Source organism: Lethenteron reissneri, chromosome 49 (assembly GCF_015708825.2).
Source record: "Lethenteron reissneri isolate LAM-NWPU_2019-01 chromosome 49, ASM1570882v1, whole genome shotgun sequence".
Lineage (NCBI taxonomy): Eukaryota > Metazoa > Chordata > Hyperoartia > Petromyzontiformes > Petromyzontidae > Lethenteron > Lethenteron reissneri.
This window is the reverse complement of record NC_083827.1, coordinates 347,429-369,026: the sequence shown is the minus strand read 5'-3', so window position 1 is coordinate 369,026 and position 21,598 is coordinate 347,429. Positions and strand designations below refer to the sequence as shown.

General features: G+C 48.6%; 1 protein-coding gene across 15 annotated transcripts in view; it reads left to right on the top strand.

Annotated features, from left to right (window-relative positions):
• MRPL3 (mitochondrial ribosomal protein L3) overlaps window positions 1–21,598 on the top strand; it is a 35,157-nt gene that overhangs the window by 9,800 nt on the left and 3,759 nt on the right. For 2 of the 15 annotated variants that reach the window (XM_061572066.1, XM_061572059.1), the window contains exons 5-10: window positions 149–248; window positions 2,403–2,463; window positions 7,649–7,757; window positions 11,240–11,317; window positions 16,617–16,694; window positions 16,957–21,575. In XM_061572066.1, the coding sequence (XP_061428050.1) occupies window positions 149–248; window positions 2,403–2,463; window positions 7,649–7,757; window positions 11,240–11,317; window positions 16,617–16,694; window positions 16,957–17,103 (573 nt within the window). In that variant the 3' untranslated portion in view covers window positions 17,104–21,575. The remainder of the gene's footprint in view (window positions 1–148; window positions 249–2,402; window positions 2,464–7,648; window positions 7,758–11,239; window positions 11,318–16,616; window positions 16,695–16,956; window positions 21,576–21,598) is intronic. The other 13 variants (XM_061572074.1, XM_061572060.1, XM_061572067.1 and 10 more) reach the window with 13 other exon arrangements.

The following is a 21,598-nucleotide window of genomic DNA, read 5'->3' as shown; positions in this document are numbered from 1 at the left end:
ATCCCTGTTGGGCAGTGTGGAACTGTTGTTCCTACCTGTATCACACACTTGCTTACTGGCTTGCTCATGCACTGTTGCCTAATTAAATAATGAACAATGTATTTAATTGCTGATTATTATGATAATGATTATGATGGTTCTGCCTCAGCACTCGAGGGTTCACTTGGAGCGGTGTCGCCTGGCTGGAGTTCCTCCCAAGCAGAAGGTGTCAGTCTTTGAGGTGTCCAAGCACGCCCTTGTCAAGCCAGGTGACAGCGCCTTCATACCCAGCAGTGCAAGACTTAAACCATTAACACTGCCAATAGCACCATCGCCAGAACCATGGACAGCACCACCATCAGTACCAAGTGCATCAGCACCATATATATCACTCTAAATATGAGTGCCATTGTGCCATCATCAGCCCCACCATCCTCATCACCACCAGCATTATGACCGGAACTACTATAACCATAGTGGATATCATCACCACTCTTGTGCCACTGTCAGCACCACGAACATCAGCACCAAAAATAGTTCCATCACAATAGACATCGCAACACTACCTCCATCAGCACCGCTATGGAGCAAACATCTCGCCTGAACCATCAAGAAATTACATCCAGTAATACCCCGATGTACGTCCTCCCGCTGTACGTACTTTAGCTTTAACCTACTCAACTTACTGATACCCAATCCCGTTTTATGTACCGTGGTACCTCGCCAGAACGCACTCGAGATTTACAAGCTTTACCGTTAAGACCCCGACGTTGTTTACACTGCACGTCGACATTTGGGCACCAGTTGGCGCCCACGCGTTAGTATCCCTGACTGACTGGCTATCGTCTCTTCTACGGGCACATGTTCAGTATCAATATTTTTTCCCCACATACCGTATTTATGACGACTATGTTTATACAAGTGTAAACTATTTTAATATGTTAAATAAATAATATATAGTATAATAGACAAGGTAATATTTTAAAATATGAATAATATACACGTTCACACCGATGGTTGTACAGTATAGATGTGCAATGGGTTATTGAGCATCTTCAGTTTAGGTACTGCGCCACGTTACGATCCACCATTCCATCTCTTTGCTTCGATTTAAGTACAGCAAAAGCTCTGTTATCCAGCACTTTGCCACCCGAAATGGTTTATTAACCGGTGTCTGTCATAGACGGTGATACGAATCTTCCTTCACTTATCCGGAAAAATTCCGAAATCCATCCGGTATCTTGTCATGTGCTTCTCAGAGATCTGTTGTTTACGGAAGCTTTAGGATGCTGCTAGATGGTGGGGCTAGCAGCAGTCTCAATTGCAAACACAAGGTGCATTCAGAAGCAGCTGAGAGGCAGTAAATGTAGAGTATACTATTTACAGTGTAGTCTTAAGTTATATAATAAGTGTAGTGTTATAAGTGTGACACTTGAGCGATCTGGGTGTATGCCATATGCACTGCCTAACCTAAATTTGTTTCATTGTACTGTATATACAGTACTGTATACTGTACTTTAAACTATCCCACTGCTTTTCGACAATCAACTTGGAATGTGTGTATATTCAACTTCTTTCACACCATACATAAGCCGACCGTGCTCAACTGAGGTGCGGGGGAAAGACAACAAACTAAACAAAAAAAACCAGTTATAAAGAAATTCGTTTTGAATTTAGATTTAACAATGCATAGCTCCAGTGGCTTCCTAATATCGGAAGGAAGAGCAGTCCAGACGGCCGCAGAAGCACGTCTGAAAGCGCACGATGCAGTGACCATCTTTGTTCAATGGTTATCCAAAAGCCGCTGCGAAGATTACCGAAGTTTGTGTGATGGTTGATGCTCTTTGATGAGATCACCAACGTATTATGATTAATTTGTCGCAACCACTTTGTGTGTAATGAGTGAGACCTTATAGAATGCTCTACGACTTATTGGTGAGTACCTCTGTAAATGTCTTATATCATAGTTAAAATGTAGGCTTAGTTTTAGTCTTGAAGAGTTTTTTGTAATTAAAAAATTTGGTGAACTATAAGTATAACTCTCAAATAACCGGCACATTTGATTAACCGGCACCCTCCATTCCCCACGGATGCCGAATAACAGAACTTTTGCTGTACTTTGAATTTACGTTCTGGTTTTCAGGAACGCATCCTGGGCGTAAACATGGTATGCCTGTCAATGAGTACGAATGAGATCAGAAAGAACTGGTTCTTGCATTGAATTGTGACGATTCAGTGAATCACTGGGGTGGGGAGGGGAGGCAGCGGAACCAGTCCTTATCAGGTCATCACCAAGACTGCCACCATCACCGTGCACTGCCACCTTCATTACCTGCACCTTCAACAACACTGTCATCTGCACCCATAATTGACACCAGCGCTGGCTTGAATCTCACTGCTTTGCGATGCCCATCTTGTTGCAGGAACCCCGCTCTACGCCGCCCACTTTCGGCCTGGGCAGTACGTGGACGTCACGGCCAAAACGTGAGCGCCACTCCCCCCCTCCCCCACCCCGAGTTCTCAACCATCGGTTTATTCTCACCCTCTGATCCCCCTCCATGCTGTCACTGCCACTTAGAGGAAGACAAACCCAGAGAGCCCACACCTGCTGTATGACTGCAGGGAATTTTAAGTCTTCTTTTTCTCACCATCTATATATATAAAATCGTTCATGTCTGTCTGTCTGTGTGTGTGTGTGTGGACTTTGGCCCATACGCACTTTCATTGGACGGCGGTTGCCCCTGGCAACGGCTAGCCACGCCTTCGCCGCTTTCATTGGACCTGGCAACGGCTAGCCACGCCTTCGCCAAGGGCTGCAGTTTCATTGGACGGCGGTTGCCCCTGCCAACGGCTAGCCACGCCTTCGCCACTTTCATAAGCTCCGTATTTAATTAAATAATAGCCATTACACAGTATTGTTGGAGCGCTAGGGGGGGGGAAGGAACGCCACCCGTACCCTGCCTCTTCCAAGCCGACAATTTTAGGCGAGGCCGCAGGCTTTGCACGCTACTAGGCCTCGACACCCACCACGCCACTCTGAGGTAAATTCATCAAAGTTTTTCCTACTCTTCACTACACCCCCACCACAATGTGTGCTATTAATATTACTTTTAAACCCAACGCGCCAACAATCGATTACTTTAATGTTCACTGTACAAATACTCATTAAGCTGGGTGAGCGTACTGCCAGTCTATCATGTACACTGTAGCCTGCTTATTAAGCTCGGTGAGCGTACTGCCACTCTATCATGTACACTCTAGCCTGCTTATGAAGCTGAGTGCGTGTACTGGCAGTCTATAATGTGGACTCTTGCCTGGTTATTATAATCGATTCTTTATATGTTCTTTGTACAAACAGTCATTAAGCTGCTTGAGCGACCCCAGTTCGATTCCAACTCACGCCCACCACCGCTGACGATTATTTGAAACGGACCTGGCCCTCCCCTAGGTCCACTCAGCCTCAAAAGCGTAACTGCTGTCGTGTGTGAACATCGTCACTGGGGAGACAAAGGCGGCGGGGCATCGTGGATCCAAGTCCCGGGCGAAGCCGGGTCATGTGTATGTGTGTTTGTGTTTATGTGTATGTCTGTGTGTCTCTATGTATGTGTGTATGTATGTGTATGTATGTGTTTGTGTGTATGTGTGTCTGTATGTATGTGGGTTTTTTATGTCTTTATGTGTATGTCTGCGTGTCTCTATGTATGTGTGTATGTACGTGTGTGCATGTGTTTGTGTGTATGTATGTGTGTGTCTATGTATGTGTGTGTCTATGTATGTGTGTGTATGTGTGTGTATGTATGTGTGTTATGTGTCTGTCTGTGTCTGCATGTATGTGTGTGTGTATTGTGTATGTGTTTGTGTGCATGTATGTGTGTGTTTGTGTGTATGTGTATGTCTGTGTGTATGTGTTTGTGTGTATGTGTGTGTATGTATGTGTGTGTATGTGTTTGTATGTGTTTGTGTGTTTACGCTCGCATTACACAAATGTGTTGCTGGTCTAAGGCGTTCCTCGCACAGCATTGCCGCTTTATTATTTCAGTCGTTTACTGCCTTACGCACCCTGAAAGTCGTGTGTGTCTGCAGCAAGCGCGTGTATGTGTACCTATGGACGCGCGCGCGTGTGTTGTGTAGGGGGAACGGTAGTGTAGTGCTTAGCGTGCTGTCTGTGTCTGTGCGTGTGTGTGTCTGTCTGTGTCTGTCTGTGTGTGTCTGCGTGTGTCTGTGTGTGTGTCTGTGTGTGTGGTGTGTGGGGAGCGGTAGTGTAGTGCTTAGCGTGCTGTCTGTGTGTCTGTGTGTGTGTGTGTCTGTCTGTGTCTGTCTGTGTGTGTCTGCGTGTGTCTGTGTGTGTGTCTGTGCGTGTGTGGTGTGTGAGGAGCGGTGGGTGTAGTGCTTAACGCTACGCTGCGCTACCAACCCGGCGAACCCAGTTCCATTCCCGCTCACGGCCACCACCGGTGACGATTATTTGAACCTCCCCTAGGTCCACTCAGCCTCAAACGAGTAACTGGTGTGGCGTATTAACATCGGCACTTGGGAGACAAAGGCGGCTGGGCGTGGTAGATCCAAGTCCCGGGCGAAGCCGGGTCATGTGTATGTGTTTATGTGTATGTCTGTGTGTCTGTATGCATGTGTGTATGTATGTGTGTGTATGTGTTTGTGTGTATGTCTGTGTGTGTATGTATGTCGGTTTTGCCGCCGTGGTGGATCCAAGTCCCGGGCGAAGCCGGGTCATGTGTATGTGTTTATGTGTATGTCTGTGTGTCTGTATGCATGTGTGTATGTATGTGTGTGTATGTGTTTGTGTGTATGTCTGTGTGTGTATGTATGTCGGTTTTGCCGCCGTGGTGGATCCAAGTCCCGGGCGAAGCCGGGTCATGTGTATGTTTATATGTGTTTATGTGTATGTCTGTGTGTCTGTATGCATGTGTGTATGTATGTGTGTGCATGTGTTTGTGTGTATGTATGTGTGTGTGTATGTATGTGGGTTTTTTTGTATGTGTTTATGTGTATGTCTGCGTGCCTGTATGTATGTGTGTATGTACGTCTGTGGATGTGTTTGTGTGTATGTATGTGTGTGTCTATGTATGTGTGTGTATGTGTTTCTGTGTTTGTATGTGTGTGTATGTATGTGTGTTATGTGTCTGTCTGTGTGTCTGCATGTATGTGTGTGTGTATTGTGTATGTGTTTGTGTGTGTTTGTGTGTTTACGCTCGCATTACACAAATGTATAATGCGGGTCTAAGGCGTTCCTTACACAGCATTGCCGCTTTATTATTTCAGTCGTTTACTGCCGTATGCACCCTGAAAGTCGTGTGTGTCTGCAGCAATGGACGCGCGCGCGTGTGTTGTGTAGGGGGAACGGTAGTGTAGTGCTTAGCGTGCTGCCTGTGTCTGTGTGTGTGTGTCTGTGTGTGTGTGTCTGTGTGTGTGTCTGTGTGTGTGTCTGTGTGTGTGCGTGTGTGGTGTGTGGGGAGCGGTAGTGTAGTGGTTAGCGTGCTGTCTGTGTGTGTGTTTCTGTCTGTGTGTGTCTGCGTGTGTCTGTGTGTGTGTCTGTGTGTGTGTCTGTGCGTGTGTGGTGTGTGAGGAGCGGTGGGTGTAGTGCTTAACGCTACGCTGCGCTACCAACCCGGCAAACCCAGTTCGATTCCCGCTCACGGCCACCACCGGTGACGATTATTTGAACCTCCCCTAGGTCGACTCTGCCTCAAACGAGTAACTTAACTACTGTAGCGTATTAACATCGCCACTGGGGAGACAAAGGCGGCCGGCCGTGGTAGATACAAGTCCCGGGCGAAGCCGGGTAGTACAGCTAGTCAAATAATAAAAGTTGTGTTGTAGAGCCCGCGGCACGCAGTGTAATTATACGTATGTACATGTCTACATGAGCTTTTAATGTTTTGGGTTATGACGCTCATGAGATTAACTGGTAGAAGATGACCAGTAAAAGGTAAAGCCCTGGAATTGCTTGTTCATGCCACTGCTGGTGGAAGGGCTTCTTGAGAGAGAAAGTCCGAGACATACCATTGTGCATTGCCAAACTGGGTTGCTGGTATACATGTGTAGTGACGCAGATCGGAGACGATAATACTTGGAGGCACTTCTTTATTTCACAAGCACCATCGGGATAAATACACACCCTACGTGGGTGCACGCTATTATAATTAAGACCGTCTATTGTCGGCGGCACTGCTTAGAACAGTTGGTAGGCTGTCTAACAGCACCCCGGGATGGTGATGACGGAGACGACGACAAGGAGATAGTGACGACGAGATGGTGACGACGGTGATCTTGAACAGCACGACGGGGATTCCACTTCCAGCAACAGCCCCGAGCTCCCACTCAGGGCCCCCTCTTATACTCCCAGCGTGGCCTTGCTCCGCCCCGGCTACACCCCCCTTCTGAAACCTACTAGCGGGTTCCCGGGGCTTCCCGATAGGCCCCTTTTATAACCTTTCCCATAGATGTCCCCCTTTCATATATATCGTGGTCTGCTAATGCGAGTTCTGCTGTATACCGCAGTTACCCTTTTCCGCCAGCAGCCAGCCCTATACCCCTACACGTGTGAAGGCTGAGTGTGTGTGGGGAGTGGTGCAACAGTGGTTCCTGTGCTGCACCACGAACCCAGTGACTGGAGTTTGATTCCCACTTATAGCCAACATTAGTGACGAATAAATGAACTGGTCCTGGGCCTCCCCTAGGTTCACTCGGCCTTAAATTAATATCTGGTGTAGTGTGTAAACATCAGCACATGAGAGGGAAAAATACGGCCGGATGAGGTGCTGGCCACCTACCCCCTCGTGTGCCGTGTTGGCCTAAATAGGTGCGCGTGAACAGCACTTGCCCCAACAATCTGTTAAAGGCTACAAGGGGAATCTTTATCTACAGCATTGTAAAGGTATCCCTCGGTGTATGGATATTCGGTTTATGAAATTTTGCATAAACGAAATTGACAAATTATGGATACTTTTCGATAAACGAAATTTTATTTCTGCCTTCACGAAATTTCACTCTGGCACACCCCATGAGATTACACAAGAACCATACGGGAGGCTGCGTCGTCATCCATCCCCGACAACGTCATGGTGTCCCTGTAGTGCAATAGTAGCAACACCTCCACATCACCTCTACAGTCATTCCAACATGCAGCAGATATTTAGTTGAGTTCCCTGAAAAGGATTTTTTAATTAATTAATTATTATTTAATTGCTTTAATAATTATGTTCTTTATTATTATTTTGTATTGTGAAAAGAGATATAGGTGTATATTTTTAGGTTAGGAGTAGAGTTGGAATGACTATCTAAAACACATCCCTGATTTTTTGTATTAAAAGCCGTTTATATTCACGAAATTTCAGTTTACTTGTGTTTTTTCAGGAAGAATGCATCCCATTTGTAAATCGAGGCTTACCTGGCAACTTGAGTTCAATTCCTGAAATCAAATGGCCACGATATATAACTCTGGTGTAAATCGGTATTTGAGGCTAGCCTCGGCTGACTCGGGTTCAAATGTGTGCATTGAGGCGCTGTGACGAGGGTGGCCTGACGAGTGTGCCTCCGGCCACACCTTAAACCCCCCCCTCCCCGCACCCCCCCCCCCACCATGCTTTGCCGGCCTGAAAGCAGTGTCCCTTGCGGTCTTTGAGGCTGATGTGCGATCTGTGTGTGGCAGCATTGGTAAGGGCTTCCAGGGCGTGATGAAGCGGTGGGGCTACTCGGGGCAGCCGGCCACTCACGGGCAGACCAAGACGCACCGGCGCATGGGCGCCATCGCGGCCGCGGTGAGAGAGAACAACCCTGGCGTTCCCTAACCCCAACAACAAACACGACCATTCCTTAACGCTGACAATATCGCTAACCTTAAACCCCATAACACTAGCGCCAACGTTCTGCTTAAGCCCAGTCTGTAATGTAACCCGAGTGTTAACACGAGGTAGAATCCCTGATTTCTAAACCAAACCTCAGCCTTGATCCACATGCTAGCATCGGCTCTAACCCCAACACCACCATGAGTCTTAACTGCCCTCTCTGTCCTGTTCCGGTATTTGCGCAATATTAATTTCATACGGGACTTTCACGAAGGAACTTATTTTTCACAAAGTCTGCAGTAGATTCAGAATAGGGGACGATGTTGCTCTATGTGATCCCAATTGAGTCATTTGCAGGTAATTTGTCAAATTTGGACCGTGATGCGAGCACACAATGGCCTACTCTTTTTTAATGACATGACACGATCTTTAACAGACATCTTGCAGGCAATGCACCCACGGTATTATAAAAATCCTAATCTTTAATTGGACTGGAAGAATCCGATGAGGTATGAAGCTCTTTTTCACGGATGTCCTGTAGAGGTGGGGCATCAACATAGGAGTTCAAAGTAGAGAATGTAAGCAATTCACTCATGAACAAATAAAAATAAAGTATAGTAGAGGTTTTTTTGGGTTAGATCGCGTAAATATATAATGTGTCGTTAAAGCCCGACACCACCCGACACAGCCGACTAGTAAGGGTTGTCACGTGAACAGAACATCCACTTCGTCACTAGTCCAGCACACCGGTTTGTTGGAGAGCCAAGCCACAATATTTTAAATCTGAGTAGGACGTTTCGCTAGTAATTACAACTTGCTTCATCAGGCGACAGCCAGATTTGTGGAGAAGTCTTACTGTTTCGTTCCTTATATAGAGGCGTAGATGTGGTGACCACGCTTCTGCGCTCTTGCACTCGCGTGGGGGGTGGGGGATTACTGAGGCAACGTACATTATGCGAGCCCTTTAAACTTATCTTTCCTGTCTATTGTGTTTGTTAAAATAGCCCTACCAACGGTAATCCCTATTGAAGTAGGCATGTATTTAAATAATGTATTATTTTATTATTATTCAATACCCTTGTTATTCTGCCTTGCCCAAGCTTGCATTTAGTGTTGTCAAATCGGCAGGAAGTTACATACTTATATAATCTTGACTTAAAACTTTCGTGACTGGAGAAATTCATATTCTTTGGGTCTTTATACTCTTAGGTTTTTTCGGTAAAGTCACATAGGTAAAAATAAACAAAATAAAAATAATAGAAATAATAATAGAAATAAAATAATAAATCACGACGTTTCGGAGGCAACACAAGTCTCCGTCATCAGGTGGGACCGTCACAGCTAGATTTACTGTATCAAGTGAGGCAAAATTCCAAGAGACAAGCTCTTAAATACAAGTTAAGGAGGGGGGAGGGGCTTATCTGAATGTGGTAGCCAATGAATGGAACGTGTTGGGGGGGGGGGGGCTGAAAGAGAACAATAGGTGCACATGTTGTCGTTTTACCCAGTGTTGGTTGACAATCCAAATACAAAACGGCGAGTACTGTTAAACGCTGGGGATGTCAACACTCGGTAAAGTAGAATAGTACCTTTAAAATAAGATGGTCCAAATATGTGTAGTTAAATCTTTTTTTGTATGGTTAATAACATCTTTCCAATTATTACTCAGTTTGTACCCATCATCACGGTTGAAGTTATGTCTGTGTTTGTATATCTGCGTGGCTTCGTGTACAAACCTTTGATGGTAGCCAGAAGGTTTGCAGAGCACCTTGGTCTCGGAAAAGACAATATCATGAGAGCCCACAGCGTTGTAGCAATGATCGGCAACGGCGGAAGACTTAATTTTGCCGTGTTTCAGATCTGACTTGTGCTCGCGGACACGATCAGAGACATGACGTTTCGTTTCCCCAATGTAACAATCACCACAGCTGCAACTCAGTTTATAGACTCCAGGGTATTGCAAGTCAGGAATGACATCCTTCACAGATGGAAATAGATCACGGATTTTATGTACTGTACTGAATCGGACTCGGATCTTATGTTTGTTTAGAATTTTGGAGATATTTTTGGTCACGCCTGCTATGTATGGCAACGTGATAGTGTTGATCAGAGTTTCAAGTGGCTGTTTTTGTGAAGGATGTCATTCCTGACTTGCAATACCCTGGAGTCTATAAACTGAGTTGCAGCTGTGGTGATTGTTACATTGGGGAAACGAAACGTCATGTCTCTGATCGTGTCCGCGAGCACAAATCAGATCTGAAACACGGCAAAATTGAGTCTTCCGCCGTTGCCGATCATTGCTACAACGCTGTGGGCTCTCATGATATTGTCTTTTCCGAGACCAAGGTGCTCTGCAAACCTTCTGGCTACCATCAAAGGTTTTTACACGAAGCCATCCAGATATACAAACACAGACATAACTTCAACCGTGATGATGGGTACAAACTGAGTAATCATTGGAAAGATGTTATTAACCATACAAAAAAAGATTTAACTACACATATTTGGACCATCTTATTTTACAGGTACTATTCTACTTTACTGAGTGTTGACATCCCCAGCGTTTAACAGTACTCTCCTTTTTGTATTTGGATTGTCAACCAACACCGGGTAAAACGACAACATGTGCACCTATTGTTCTCTTTCAGCCCCCCCCCCCCCCCCAACACGTTCCATTCATTGGCTACCACATTCAGATAAGCCCCTCCCCCCTCCTTAACTTGTATTTAAAATTGTATTTAAGAGCTTGTCTCTTGGAATTTTGCCTCACTTGATACAGTAAATCTAGCTGTGACGGTCCCACCTGATGATGGAGACTTGTGTTGCCTCCGAAACGTCGTGATTTATAATTTTATTTCTATTATTATTTCTATTATTTTATTTTTACCTACATGACTTTACCGAAAAAAACCTAAGAGTATAAAGACCCAAAGAATATGAATTCCTCCAGTCACGAAAGCTTTAAGTCAAGATTATATAAGTATGCAACTTCCTGCCGATTTTACAACACTAAATGCAAGCTTGGGCAAGGCAGAATAACAACAAGAACAGTCCCAGACCACACCAAGACAACAACACACAGTCCCTCAATTAAATTGCATATTAAAATTAAACTATCGATACACAGATAAGGATCAAAGTTAGATATCAATTCGGGACAGCCCTATAGAATCGAATCACAATCCTTTACATTAAGCTGTGAATACGCTACCACGGGGCCATGTCACTAAATCTGAGTGTGCGACGTGGAAGAGGGTGACCGCGCGTCGCAGGCGTGCGCACGGACGCAGCACCAAGCCGCGCGTTCACGAGGGTGGCCGCTCATTCGCGAGGGTGGTCGAGCGTTCTCAAAAGTAGCCGCGCGTTCGAGAGGGTGGCCGCGCGTTCGAGAGGGTGGCCGCGCGTTCAAGAGGGTGGCCGCGCGTTCGAGAGGGTGGCCGCGCGTTTTGCCGCAGGGCCCCGCACGTGTGTGGCCCGGAACCAAGATGCCCGGACACATGGGGAACATCTACCGCACCGAGCATGGTCTCAAGGTAGCGCCCACGCTGCACCACGCATGCACACATGGAGGAGTGTCCACGCACGCACAAAGACAGAGATCCCCCGTGTATCCTGAACATACTTTTGGGGCAAGTGCTGTTAGTGAGCACCTATGAAGGCCGGCACGGCACACGAAGGGGGTGGGTGGCCAGAACCATGTCGGCCTCCTCTGTCTCCCTAGTGACGATGTTTAGACACTGCACCAGGTACTAATTTGAAGTTGAGTTGGCCCAGGGGAGGCCCAGGACCGGTTCATATTATCATCACTGGTGTTGGCTGTGAGCGGGAATCAATCTCGGGTTGCAGGGTTCGCTAATCGCTCCACTACCACTCCCCGCTGCACTACGACACACATGCACACATTCACAACAACCGCCATTCACCACTTTGTGGCGGTGACGTCACCATGGCGCTTGTGCCAGGCTATGTGCACATTAAAACCACGTGAAGTGTCGAACGGCCGCTGGCAGGAGGTCACAGGGCAAACCCAGGTGCTATGGGTCAACTGACTGTAATGACTGGCCGATGCACCACCTGTGCCCCCTACTGTGCCAACATTCTGCATTTTAGCCGCCCGGCACTTCGTTCATTGTTGTGAGCGTCGCTCCTCTGCCCTCCATTGTTGCTGGTGCCTCCAACTGCCCAGTAGCGTCCTTCACGAGCCTCCTGCAAAGAGGCCAATCTTGACACCGCCGGTACCAGTCATCGGCAAGTCCATTCAGTTCCACATCCTCTTGTACCACATCACTCCATCTCTTCTCTAGCCTGTGTCACGCCCGTTTAGCCCCCTTTATCCGGCTGAATTAAAGCTGTTTAGGCATGTGGTGGCTGGGCATGCGGGCTCTACATAACCCAGCCAACGCAGCCTTGCCTGCCAGAGGAGCTCACCGATGGGACTTTGTCCAGATCTTTTCAAGAATTTGTGAGCTCATACAATCCAGTCTGGTTAAACCCAGGATGGATTGTAGGCAGGCTAGCCTAAATGTTTCTAACCGGCGAAGATGGTCCACGTATTGCAAGCATAACTGCCCCATCACCAATTGGGAGTTGTGGAGGGGGAGTGTCTGATGGTACAAAATACCCAGGCAGGTGCTTAGTTTCAGTGGGGTTGATGGTAAGGCCCCGCCTCTTAGTGGCACGCTCCAGGTTCGGCAGCAGCGATTCCAACTCCTCTGAGTGAGCAGCAATCACCATCCCTTGACCGCACCTGGGCATCGATCAGCCTCCCATTATATCTGTGCCAGATGGAAATTTCTTCGGTACAGCCATCGAAAGCTTCACGAACTATGTGGTCGAAATAACACTATGTAACACAATTATTGCTCCTGGATAGTAAGTGTTATTTCGTAATTGCTGATGCCTAAAAAGTATAGAAAATGGCTATTATTGCTTTTGTGACCAGGACAGTGATATTTTGAAATTTACCTATTTTCAATGCGAAAACAGGCGAATTTGTGTCTTTTCGTTCACATAAAGTCAGGAAACAACAACATATGAATCAAAATTAACATGTATTTATACTAAAGCAATACAAAAATTACGACAAAAGATTTATAAGTGAGTTCTTTTTCGAGATTTACGATTATACTGTAAACCACTTTGACGAATCAGCTTCCAAATGTAGTCTCCCATCATGTTCTCGTTATACTGCCCTTAGTAGCGGCGTTCAAAGTCCAGTATATCCTGGTGGAAGCGCTCTCCTTGCTCCTCCGAGTACGCTCCTATGTTCTCCTTGAATTTATCAAGATGAGCATCAAGGATACGGACTTTGAGGGACATCCTACAGCCCATTGTGCCGTAGTTCTTCACCAGTTTCAACCAGCTCCACATAGTTTTCGACCTTGTGATTGCCCAGGAAGCCACGAACCACTGCGACAAAGCTGTTCCAAGCCACTTTCTCCTTACTCGTGAGCTTTTTGGGGAATTCATTGCTCTCCAGGATCTTCTTTATCTGTGGTCTGATGAAGAAACCGGCTTTGACCTTTGCCTCAGACAGCTTAGGGAAGAAGTCTTGAAGGTACTTGAAGGCTGCCCGACTCCTTATCTACAGCTCTGACAAATTGTTTCATAAGGCCCAATTTTATGTGCAGTGGTGACATCAGCACCTTCTGGGGGTCCACCAGTGGCTCCCACTTGACGTTCCTCCTCCTCACAGAGAACTCGGTCCGCTGTGGCCAGTCCCGCCTGTGGTAGTGTGCCTTAGTGTCCCTGCTGTCCCAAAAGAAAAGATAGCAGGGAAACTTGGTAAAACCGCCTTGGAGACCCATCAGGAATGCCACCATTTTGAAATCACCGATGACCTCCCACCCGTACTCATCATACTTCAAGGTGTCCAGCAAGGTCTTGATGCTGTTGTAATCCTCTTTGAGGTGCACCGAGTGAGGCAGGGGAAGAGACGGGTACTTGTTACCAGTATGGAGCAGCAAGGCTTTGAGCCTCCTGGGTGAGCTGTAAATGAAGAGGCGCCACTCATTCTGGTTACAGGCGATTCCGATTGCCTCGAACAGACTGGTCACATTGTGGCAGAAACAGAGTCCATCTTAACGGGTGAAGAAGCTGCAAAAAGGTTGGTGACGCTTCCTCTGATCTGCGACTTGCACACTTTCATCCAACAAGTTCCACTGCTTGAGCCGAGACATCAAAAGCTCGGCATTGGACTTGGTGAGACCAAGATCTCTGATCAAGTAGTTGAGGTCTTTTTTGTTGGGGTAGTATGGGTTTCTCTTCTCAGCTCCACCTCTTAAATTGTCATCTGGATCTACAACGTCTTCCTCGCTCTCTGACTTGCTGCTCTCTTCTAAAGATGGCTCTTCTCTCTCCGGAGGAGTGGGTTACAGGGAGCTCATGGCAGTGTGGCACCGGGGCGATGGATGAAAGAAGGTCCGGATATGTGATAGCAGGTGAATTCTTGCCAGTCCGACGTTTGGAAGGGTCCACCATGCAGAAGTAGCAGTTGCTTGAGTGGTCAGTGGGTTCCCGCCAAATTCTTGGGATAGCGAACTTCATGGCTCTCTTTTCTCCTCTGTACCATCCTACAAAAATACATTTATTTCACCCATCACTAATGCGTAAGAGATTCTCGCAACATTTTTCATGTACGATATATTTTTTCAATAACATTTTAAATTGTTAAACATTTTAAAATTAAAAACTTTTACAATGTAATTTTTTTGACAAATTTTATAACATAAAATTTCGAGCAACAATTGTTCATCTTACCTTCCAGAGTTTTTTTTAGCATTGCTCGCAGGTGAAATGTGGTGCCCAGGGTTTGTCTTGATCCCCGACTGGCATGCCGAAATATGCCTTGTAGGCCTCATACATCTTAGCAGATGCTTCCACAGAATACTTTTTCGCTCTTGTCTTGATAAATTGGCCGCATACATCGCAAAATGCGTCTGCCGGATGGTTGCAGCCTCTTGATGCCAGATTCATAAAAATGCAGATATGTATCCACTTAGGCAGCTAGAACTAAACTGAACTGGTGGGCTTAAGGACCCTGTATTTATACTACTATTTATATTACTGGAACGTTCTAGAATGTTCTATAAGTTACTCCAAGTTTACTCAGCACTGAATCTATCTGGAATATTCTGGAAAATAGTTAAATTTCTAAATATCACTGTCCTGGTCACAAGCAAAGTTTGTGGGGGATAATAGCCATTTTCTGTAATTTTGAGGCATAAGCAATTAGTAAATAACGCTTACTACCCAGGAACACAAAAAAAAAATGTTACACAGTGTAATGTGGGAGCCAGAGGACATTGCTGTCACACCCCAAGGAGAGAACAGGGAATGACTGCGACTTCCGACCACGTAGTTTTACCCGGGCCTGCTCGCCATCGTGAAGGTCCTTAATGATCCTGAGCAGAGAGTCAGAGACTCCGAAAGCACGAAGAATAACCCAGGGTCAATAAAGCAGAGATTTAGGTACGTTGGGAAATCTCTACACTTCTGTTGTAGCAGATGGACAGAAAATATGGCATATGCGCAGGACCGCCCTTTCCTGAAACCACATTGGGGCACTGCAAGCCTCTCCTCAGCGTGCCTAGCAAGGCGATGTTGAATAATTCTTGCCAGGACCTTTCCTGGCACACTGAGGAGGTATATGCCCCTGGAGTTGTTACAGTCAATGCAGTCCCCCTTCTTAAAGAGGGGGACCACCAGGGCACCCTTCCAATTCTGCGGAACCCATCCAGTGGTCCAGACCGTTATTATGATCTCATGTAGGGCAGTCTGCGCAGAAACGCCACCCTCCCTCAGCATTTCGCTTGGGAGATCATCTCTGCCCGGTGCCTTTCCTGGTCTGAGACTGGATTGCCTTCTGTACTTCCTCAACAAATGGCACCTCAGCCAGCCACTCACAGGGGGTGACTACTTCTTCCAATATTTGAGGCACCACAGCCTCAGCAGGGTCATCCCAACTTTGTCACATGATGTTTTTCAGGCTGAAGGATTTCCCTTCCCCCACGACCTCACAAAAATGCTCAGCAAATCTGAAAACCTGTTCCTGGGGGTTGGAGATCGAATTACCTTTCCTTCCCCGAATGATGGTGATAGGTATGGCGCTGCAAGTTACTTTTTTGATGGAGTTAAGGAGTGATTTCTGATCTAGGGCTACTGAGGCAGACTCCATCTCCTAAGCAACCAGCGACCACCACCCATCCTTGCAGCACTTCACGGCTCTCCGAACCTCTGAGCGAAAGCTGTGGTAAGCCTCCTCGTTCTCTGATGTGGGATACTGTAGACGGTGAGAGTGGGCCTCTCGCTTTTTCTCAGCCAGCCTGTCAACCAGGGTCTCTGGGGAGGTTTGGACCGTGTACCCAAAGGAGCCATTTCAGCTGCATGAGCTACAGCCCTGAACCTCGCCCATTTCCCCTCGGCATCACAGGAGTGGAGGACGATGCGCCAAGCCCAGCTGCAAGCGATGAAATTCTCGCTTGCAACTTTCATCAGCTAGCTGAGACCAGGCTACTGTGGGTTTGAATGGGGTCCTGGGTGTACACCCTCCACGAGTGGAACAATGGAAGACATTTTACAGATGACACATTAACACACTAGCATCCACACAAACATATGCAGCAGTATCTATACACACTCGTATATGCCAACCACACACTTATGCACACGCACGTATGCATGCAGACTCGTTTGTACACTATCCAGACACAGTTAAGAACCAAAAATAAATAACAAAAAATGAACTCTATTAATTAGATAGCTCATGGAGGTTGATTGCCGTGTGGGTGGTTTGATTGACCGGTGCCGGCTTGTGTGTGCATTGATGCGCAGGTGTGGAGGGTGAACACCAAGTACAACGTACTGTACGTGCACGGCTCCATCCCGGGCCACAAAAACTGTTTGGTCAAGGTGAGTCCTGCAGTTTCCTCCACTTGCAATGACTTCCTTACCGGTGTACCTAGTCATTTGGATATTGGCTGTCTGTGGTATAGGTGGTAGGGATGTATAAACATCGCCATTAGGGAGACAAAGGGCCATTAGGGAGACAAAGGGTGTGGTGCTGGCCACCCACCCCCTTGGGTGCCATGCCAGCCTTCATCAGTGCTCGCTAACAGCACTTGTGCGTACCTATACGCGCATGCCTATACGCGCGTGCTTGTGTTTGTCACAGGTGCGGGACACCATCCTGCCCAATCGCTTGAAGTTCAACGAGAACCCGCCCTTCCCCACCTACTTCGCTGATGGCGAGGAGGAGTTGCCTGAGGAGTTGTTTGACGAGGAGCTCTTCAATTTTGACCAGCCGTCCATCACCTTCTGAGAGCCCGAGCCCCGTTCTGCCCACACACAGCTACTATAGACACACACCAACTCAACACACACACACAGCTACTACAACAACAACAAACACCATTCGCCACTAAGTGGCGGTGATGTCACCACGACGCTTGTGCCAGGCTATGTGCACCTTGAGGCCACGTGAAGTGTCGAATGCCTGCTGGCAGGAGGTCACGGGGCAGACCCAGATGCCACAGGTCGACTGACTGAGACGACTGGCTGACGCAGCTACTACACACACACAAACAGCTACTACAGACACACGCAAAAAAGACAAAGATCCCCCGTATAACCTTAACAGACTGTTGGGGCAAGTGCCGTTAGCGAGAACCTATGAAGGCCGGCACGGCACACAAAGGGGGTGGGTGGCCAGCATCACACCTGGCCACCGTTGTCTCCCGAGTAGCGATATTTAAATGTCACACTAGCTACTCATTTGAGGCTGAGTTGACCTAAGGGAGGTCCAGGGCCGATTCAGATAATGTCACTGGTGTTGGCCGTGAGCGGGAATCGAACTGGGGTCACTGGGTTTGTAGTGCAGCACGCTAACCACTACCCTACCACTTCCCACTGCAGACACCCACACACACAGCCATCTGTCTCTTTCTCAGCCTCCGAGCCCTGGCCTAGGTGCACACACACACTATCCTGGCCTAGGTGCGCACACACACACACTATCCTGGCCTAGGTGTACACACACACACTATCCTGGCCTAGGTGCGCACACACACACACTATCCTGGCCTAGGTGCGCACACACACACACTATCCTGGCCTAGGTGCACACACACACACTATCCTGGCCTAGGTGCGCACACACACACTATCCTGGTCTAGGTGCACACGCACACACACACTATCCTGGCCTAGGTGCGCACACACACACACTATCCTGGCCTAGGTGTACACACACACACTATCCTGGCCTAGGTGCGCACACACACACACTATCCTGGCCTAGGTGCGCACACACACACACTATCCTGGCCTAGGTGCGCACACACACACTATCCTGGCCTAGGTGCGCACACACACACACTATCCTGGCCTAGGTGCGCACACACACACACTATCCTGGCCTAGGTGCGCACACACACTATCCTGGCCTAGGTGCGCACACACACACACACTATCCTGGCCTAGGTGCGCACACACACACACTATCCTGGCCTAGGTGCGCACACACACACTATCCTGGCCTAGGTGTACACACACACACTATCCTGGCCTAGGTGTACACACACACACACTATCCTGGCCTAGGTGCACACACACACACACTATCCTGGCCTAGGTGCGCACACACACACACTATCCTGGCCTAGGTGTACACACACACACTATCCTGGCCTAGGTGCACACACACTATCCTGGCCTAGGTGCACACACACACACTATCCTGGCCTAGGTGTACACACACACACTATCCTGGCCTAGGTGTACACACACACACTATCCTGGCCTAGGTGCACACACACACACTATCCTGGCTTAGGTGCACACACACACACTATCCTGGCCTAGGTGCACACACACACACACTATCCTGGCCTAGGTGCACACACACACACATTATCCTGGCCTAGATGCACACACACACTATCCTGGCCTAGATGCACACACACACACTATCCTGGCCTAGGTGCACACACACACACACTATCCTGGTCTAGGTGCACACACACACACTATCCTGGCCTAGGTGCGCACACACACACACTATCCTGGCCTAGATGCGCACACACACACTATCCTGGCCTAGGTGCGCACACACACACTATCCTGGCCTAGGTGCGCACACACACACACTATCCTGGCCTAGGTGCGCACACACACACTATCCTGGCCTAGGTGTACACACACACACTATCCTGGCCTAGGTGTACACACACACACACTATCCTGGCCTAGGTGCACACACACACACACTATCCTGGCCTAGGTGCGCACACACACACACTATCCTGGCCTAGGTGTACACACACACACTATCCTGGCCTAGGTGCACACACACTATCCTGGCCTAGGTGCACACACACACACTATCCTGGCCTAGGTGTACACACACACACTATCCTGGCCTAGGTGTACACACACACACTATCCTGGCCTAGGTGCACACACACACACTATCCTGGCTTAGGTGCACACACACACACTATCCTGGCCTAGGTGCACACACACACACACTATCCTGGCCTAGGTGCACACACACACACATTATCCTGGCCTAGATGCACACACACACTATCCTGGCCTAGATGCACACACACACACTATCCTGGCCTAGGTGCACACACACACACACTATCCTGGTCTAGGTGCACACACACACACTATCCTGGCCTAGGTGCGCACACACACACACTATCCTGGCCTAGATGCGCACACACACACTATCCCTGGCCTAGGTGCGCACACACACACTATCCTGGCCTAGATGCGCACACACACACTATCCTGGCCTAGGTGCGCACACACACACTATCATGGCCTAGGTGTGCACACACACACACACACTATCATGGCCTAGGTGTACACACACACACTATCCTGGCCTAGATGCGCACACACACACTATCCTGGCCTAGGTGCGCACACACACACTATCCTGGCCTAGGTGCGCACACACACACACTATCCTGGCCTAGGTGCGCACACACACTATCCTGGCCTAGGTGCACACACACACACTATCCTGGCCTAGGTGCGCACACACACACACTATCCTGGCCTAGGTGCACACACACACACACACACTATCCTCGCCTAGGTGCACACACACACACACTATCCTGGCCTAGGTGCACACACACACACACTATCCTGGCCTAGGTGCGCACACACACACATACTATCATGGCCTAGGTGCGCACACACACACACTCTCCTGGCCTAGGTGCACACACACACACTATCCTGGCCTAGGTGCGCACACACACACACTATCCTGGCCTAGGTGCGCACACACACACATACTATCCTGGCCTAGGTGCGCACACACACACACTCTCCTGGCCTAGGTGCACACACACACTATCCTGGCCTAGGTGCGCACACACACACTATCCTGGCCTAGGTGCGCACACACACACTATCCTGGCCTAGGTGCGCGCACACACACAATCCTGGCCTAGGTGTACACACACACACTATCCTGGCCTAGGTGCACACACACACACACTATCCTGGCCTAGGTGCGCACACACACACACACACTATCCTGGCCTAGGTGCGCACACACACACACTATCCTGGCCTAGGTGCGCACACACACACACTATCCTGGCCTAGGTGCACACACACACACACACTATCCTGGCCTAGGTGCGCACACACACACTATCCTGGCCTAGGTGCGCACACACACACTATCCTGGCCTAGGTGTACACACACACACTATCCTGGCCTAGGTGTACACACACACTATCCTGGCCTAGGTGCGCACACACACACACTATCCTGGCCTAGGTGCACACACACACACACTATCCTGGCCTAGGTGTACACACACACACTATCCTGGCCTAGGTGCACACACACACACACACTATCCTGGCCTAGGTGCACACACACACACACTATCCTGGCCTAGGTGCACACACACACACACTATCCTGGCCGAGGTGCGCACACACACACACACTATCCTGGCCTAGGTGCACACACACACACTATTCTGGCCTAGGTGCACACACACACTATCCTGGCCTAGGTGCACACACACACACTATCCTGGCCTAGGTGCACACACACACTATCCTGGCCTAGGTGCACACACACACACTATCCTGGCCTAGGTGCACACACACACTATCCTGGCCTAGGTGCACACACACACTATCCTGGCCTAGGTGCGCACACACACACTATCCTGGCCTAGGTGCGCACACACACACTATCCTGGCCTAGGTGCACACACACACACACTATCCTGGCCTAGGTGCACACACACACTATCCTGGCCGAGGTGCGCACACACACACACACACACTATCCTGGCCTAGGTGCACACACACACACACACTATTCTGGCCTAGGTGCACACACACACTATCCTGGCCTAGGTGCACACACACACACACTATCCTGGCCTAGGTGCACACACACACTATCCTGGCCTAGGTGCACACACACACACTATCCTGGCCTAGGTGCACACACACACTATCCTGGCCTAGGTGCACACACACACTATCCTGGCCTAGGTGTACACACACACACACACTATCCTGGCCTAGGTGCACACACACACACTCTCCTGGCCTAGGTGCACACACACACACACTATCCTGGCCTAGGTGCACACACACACTATCCTGGCCGAGGTGCGCACACACACACACACACACTATCCTGGCCTAGGTGCACACACACACACACACTATTCTGGCCTAGGTGCACACACACACTATCCTGGCCTAGGTGCACACACACACACTATCCTGGCCTAGGTGCACACACACACTATCCTGGC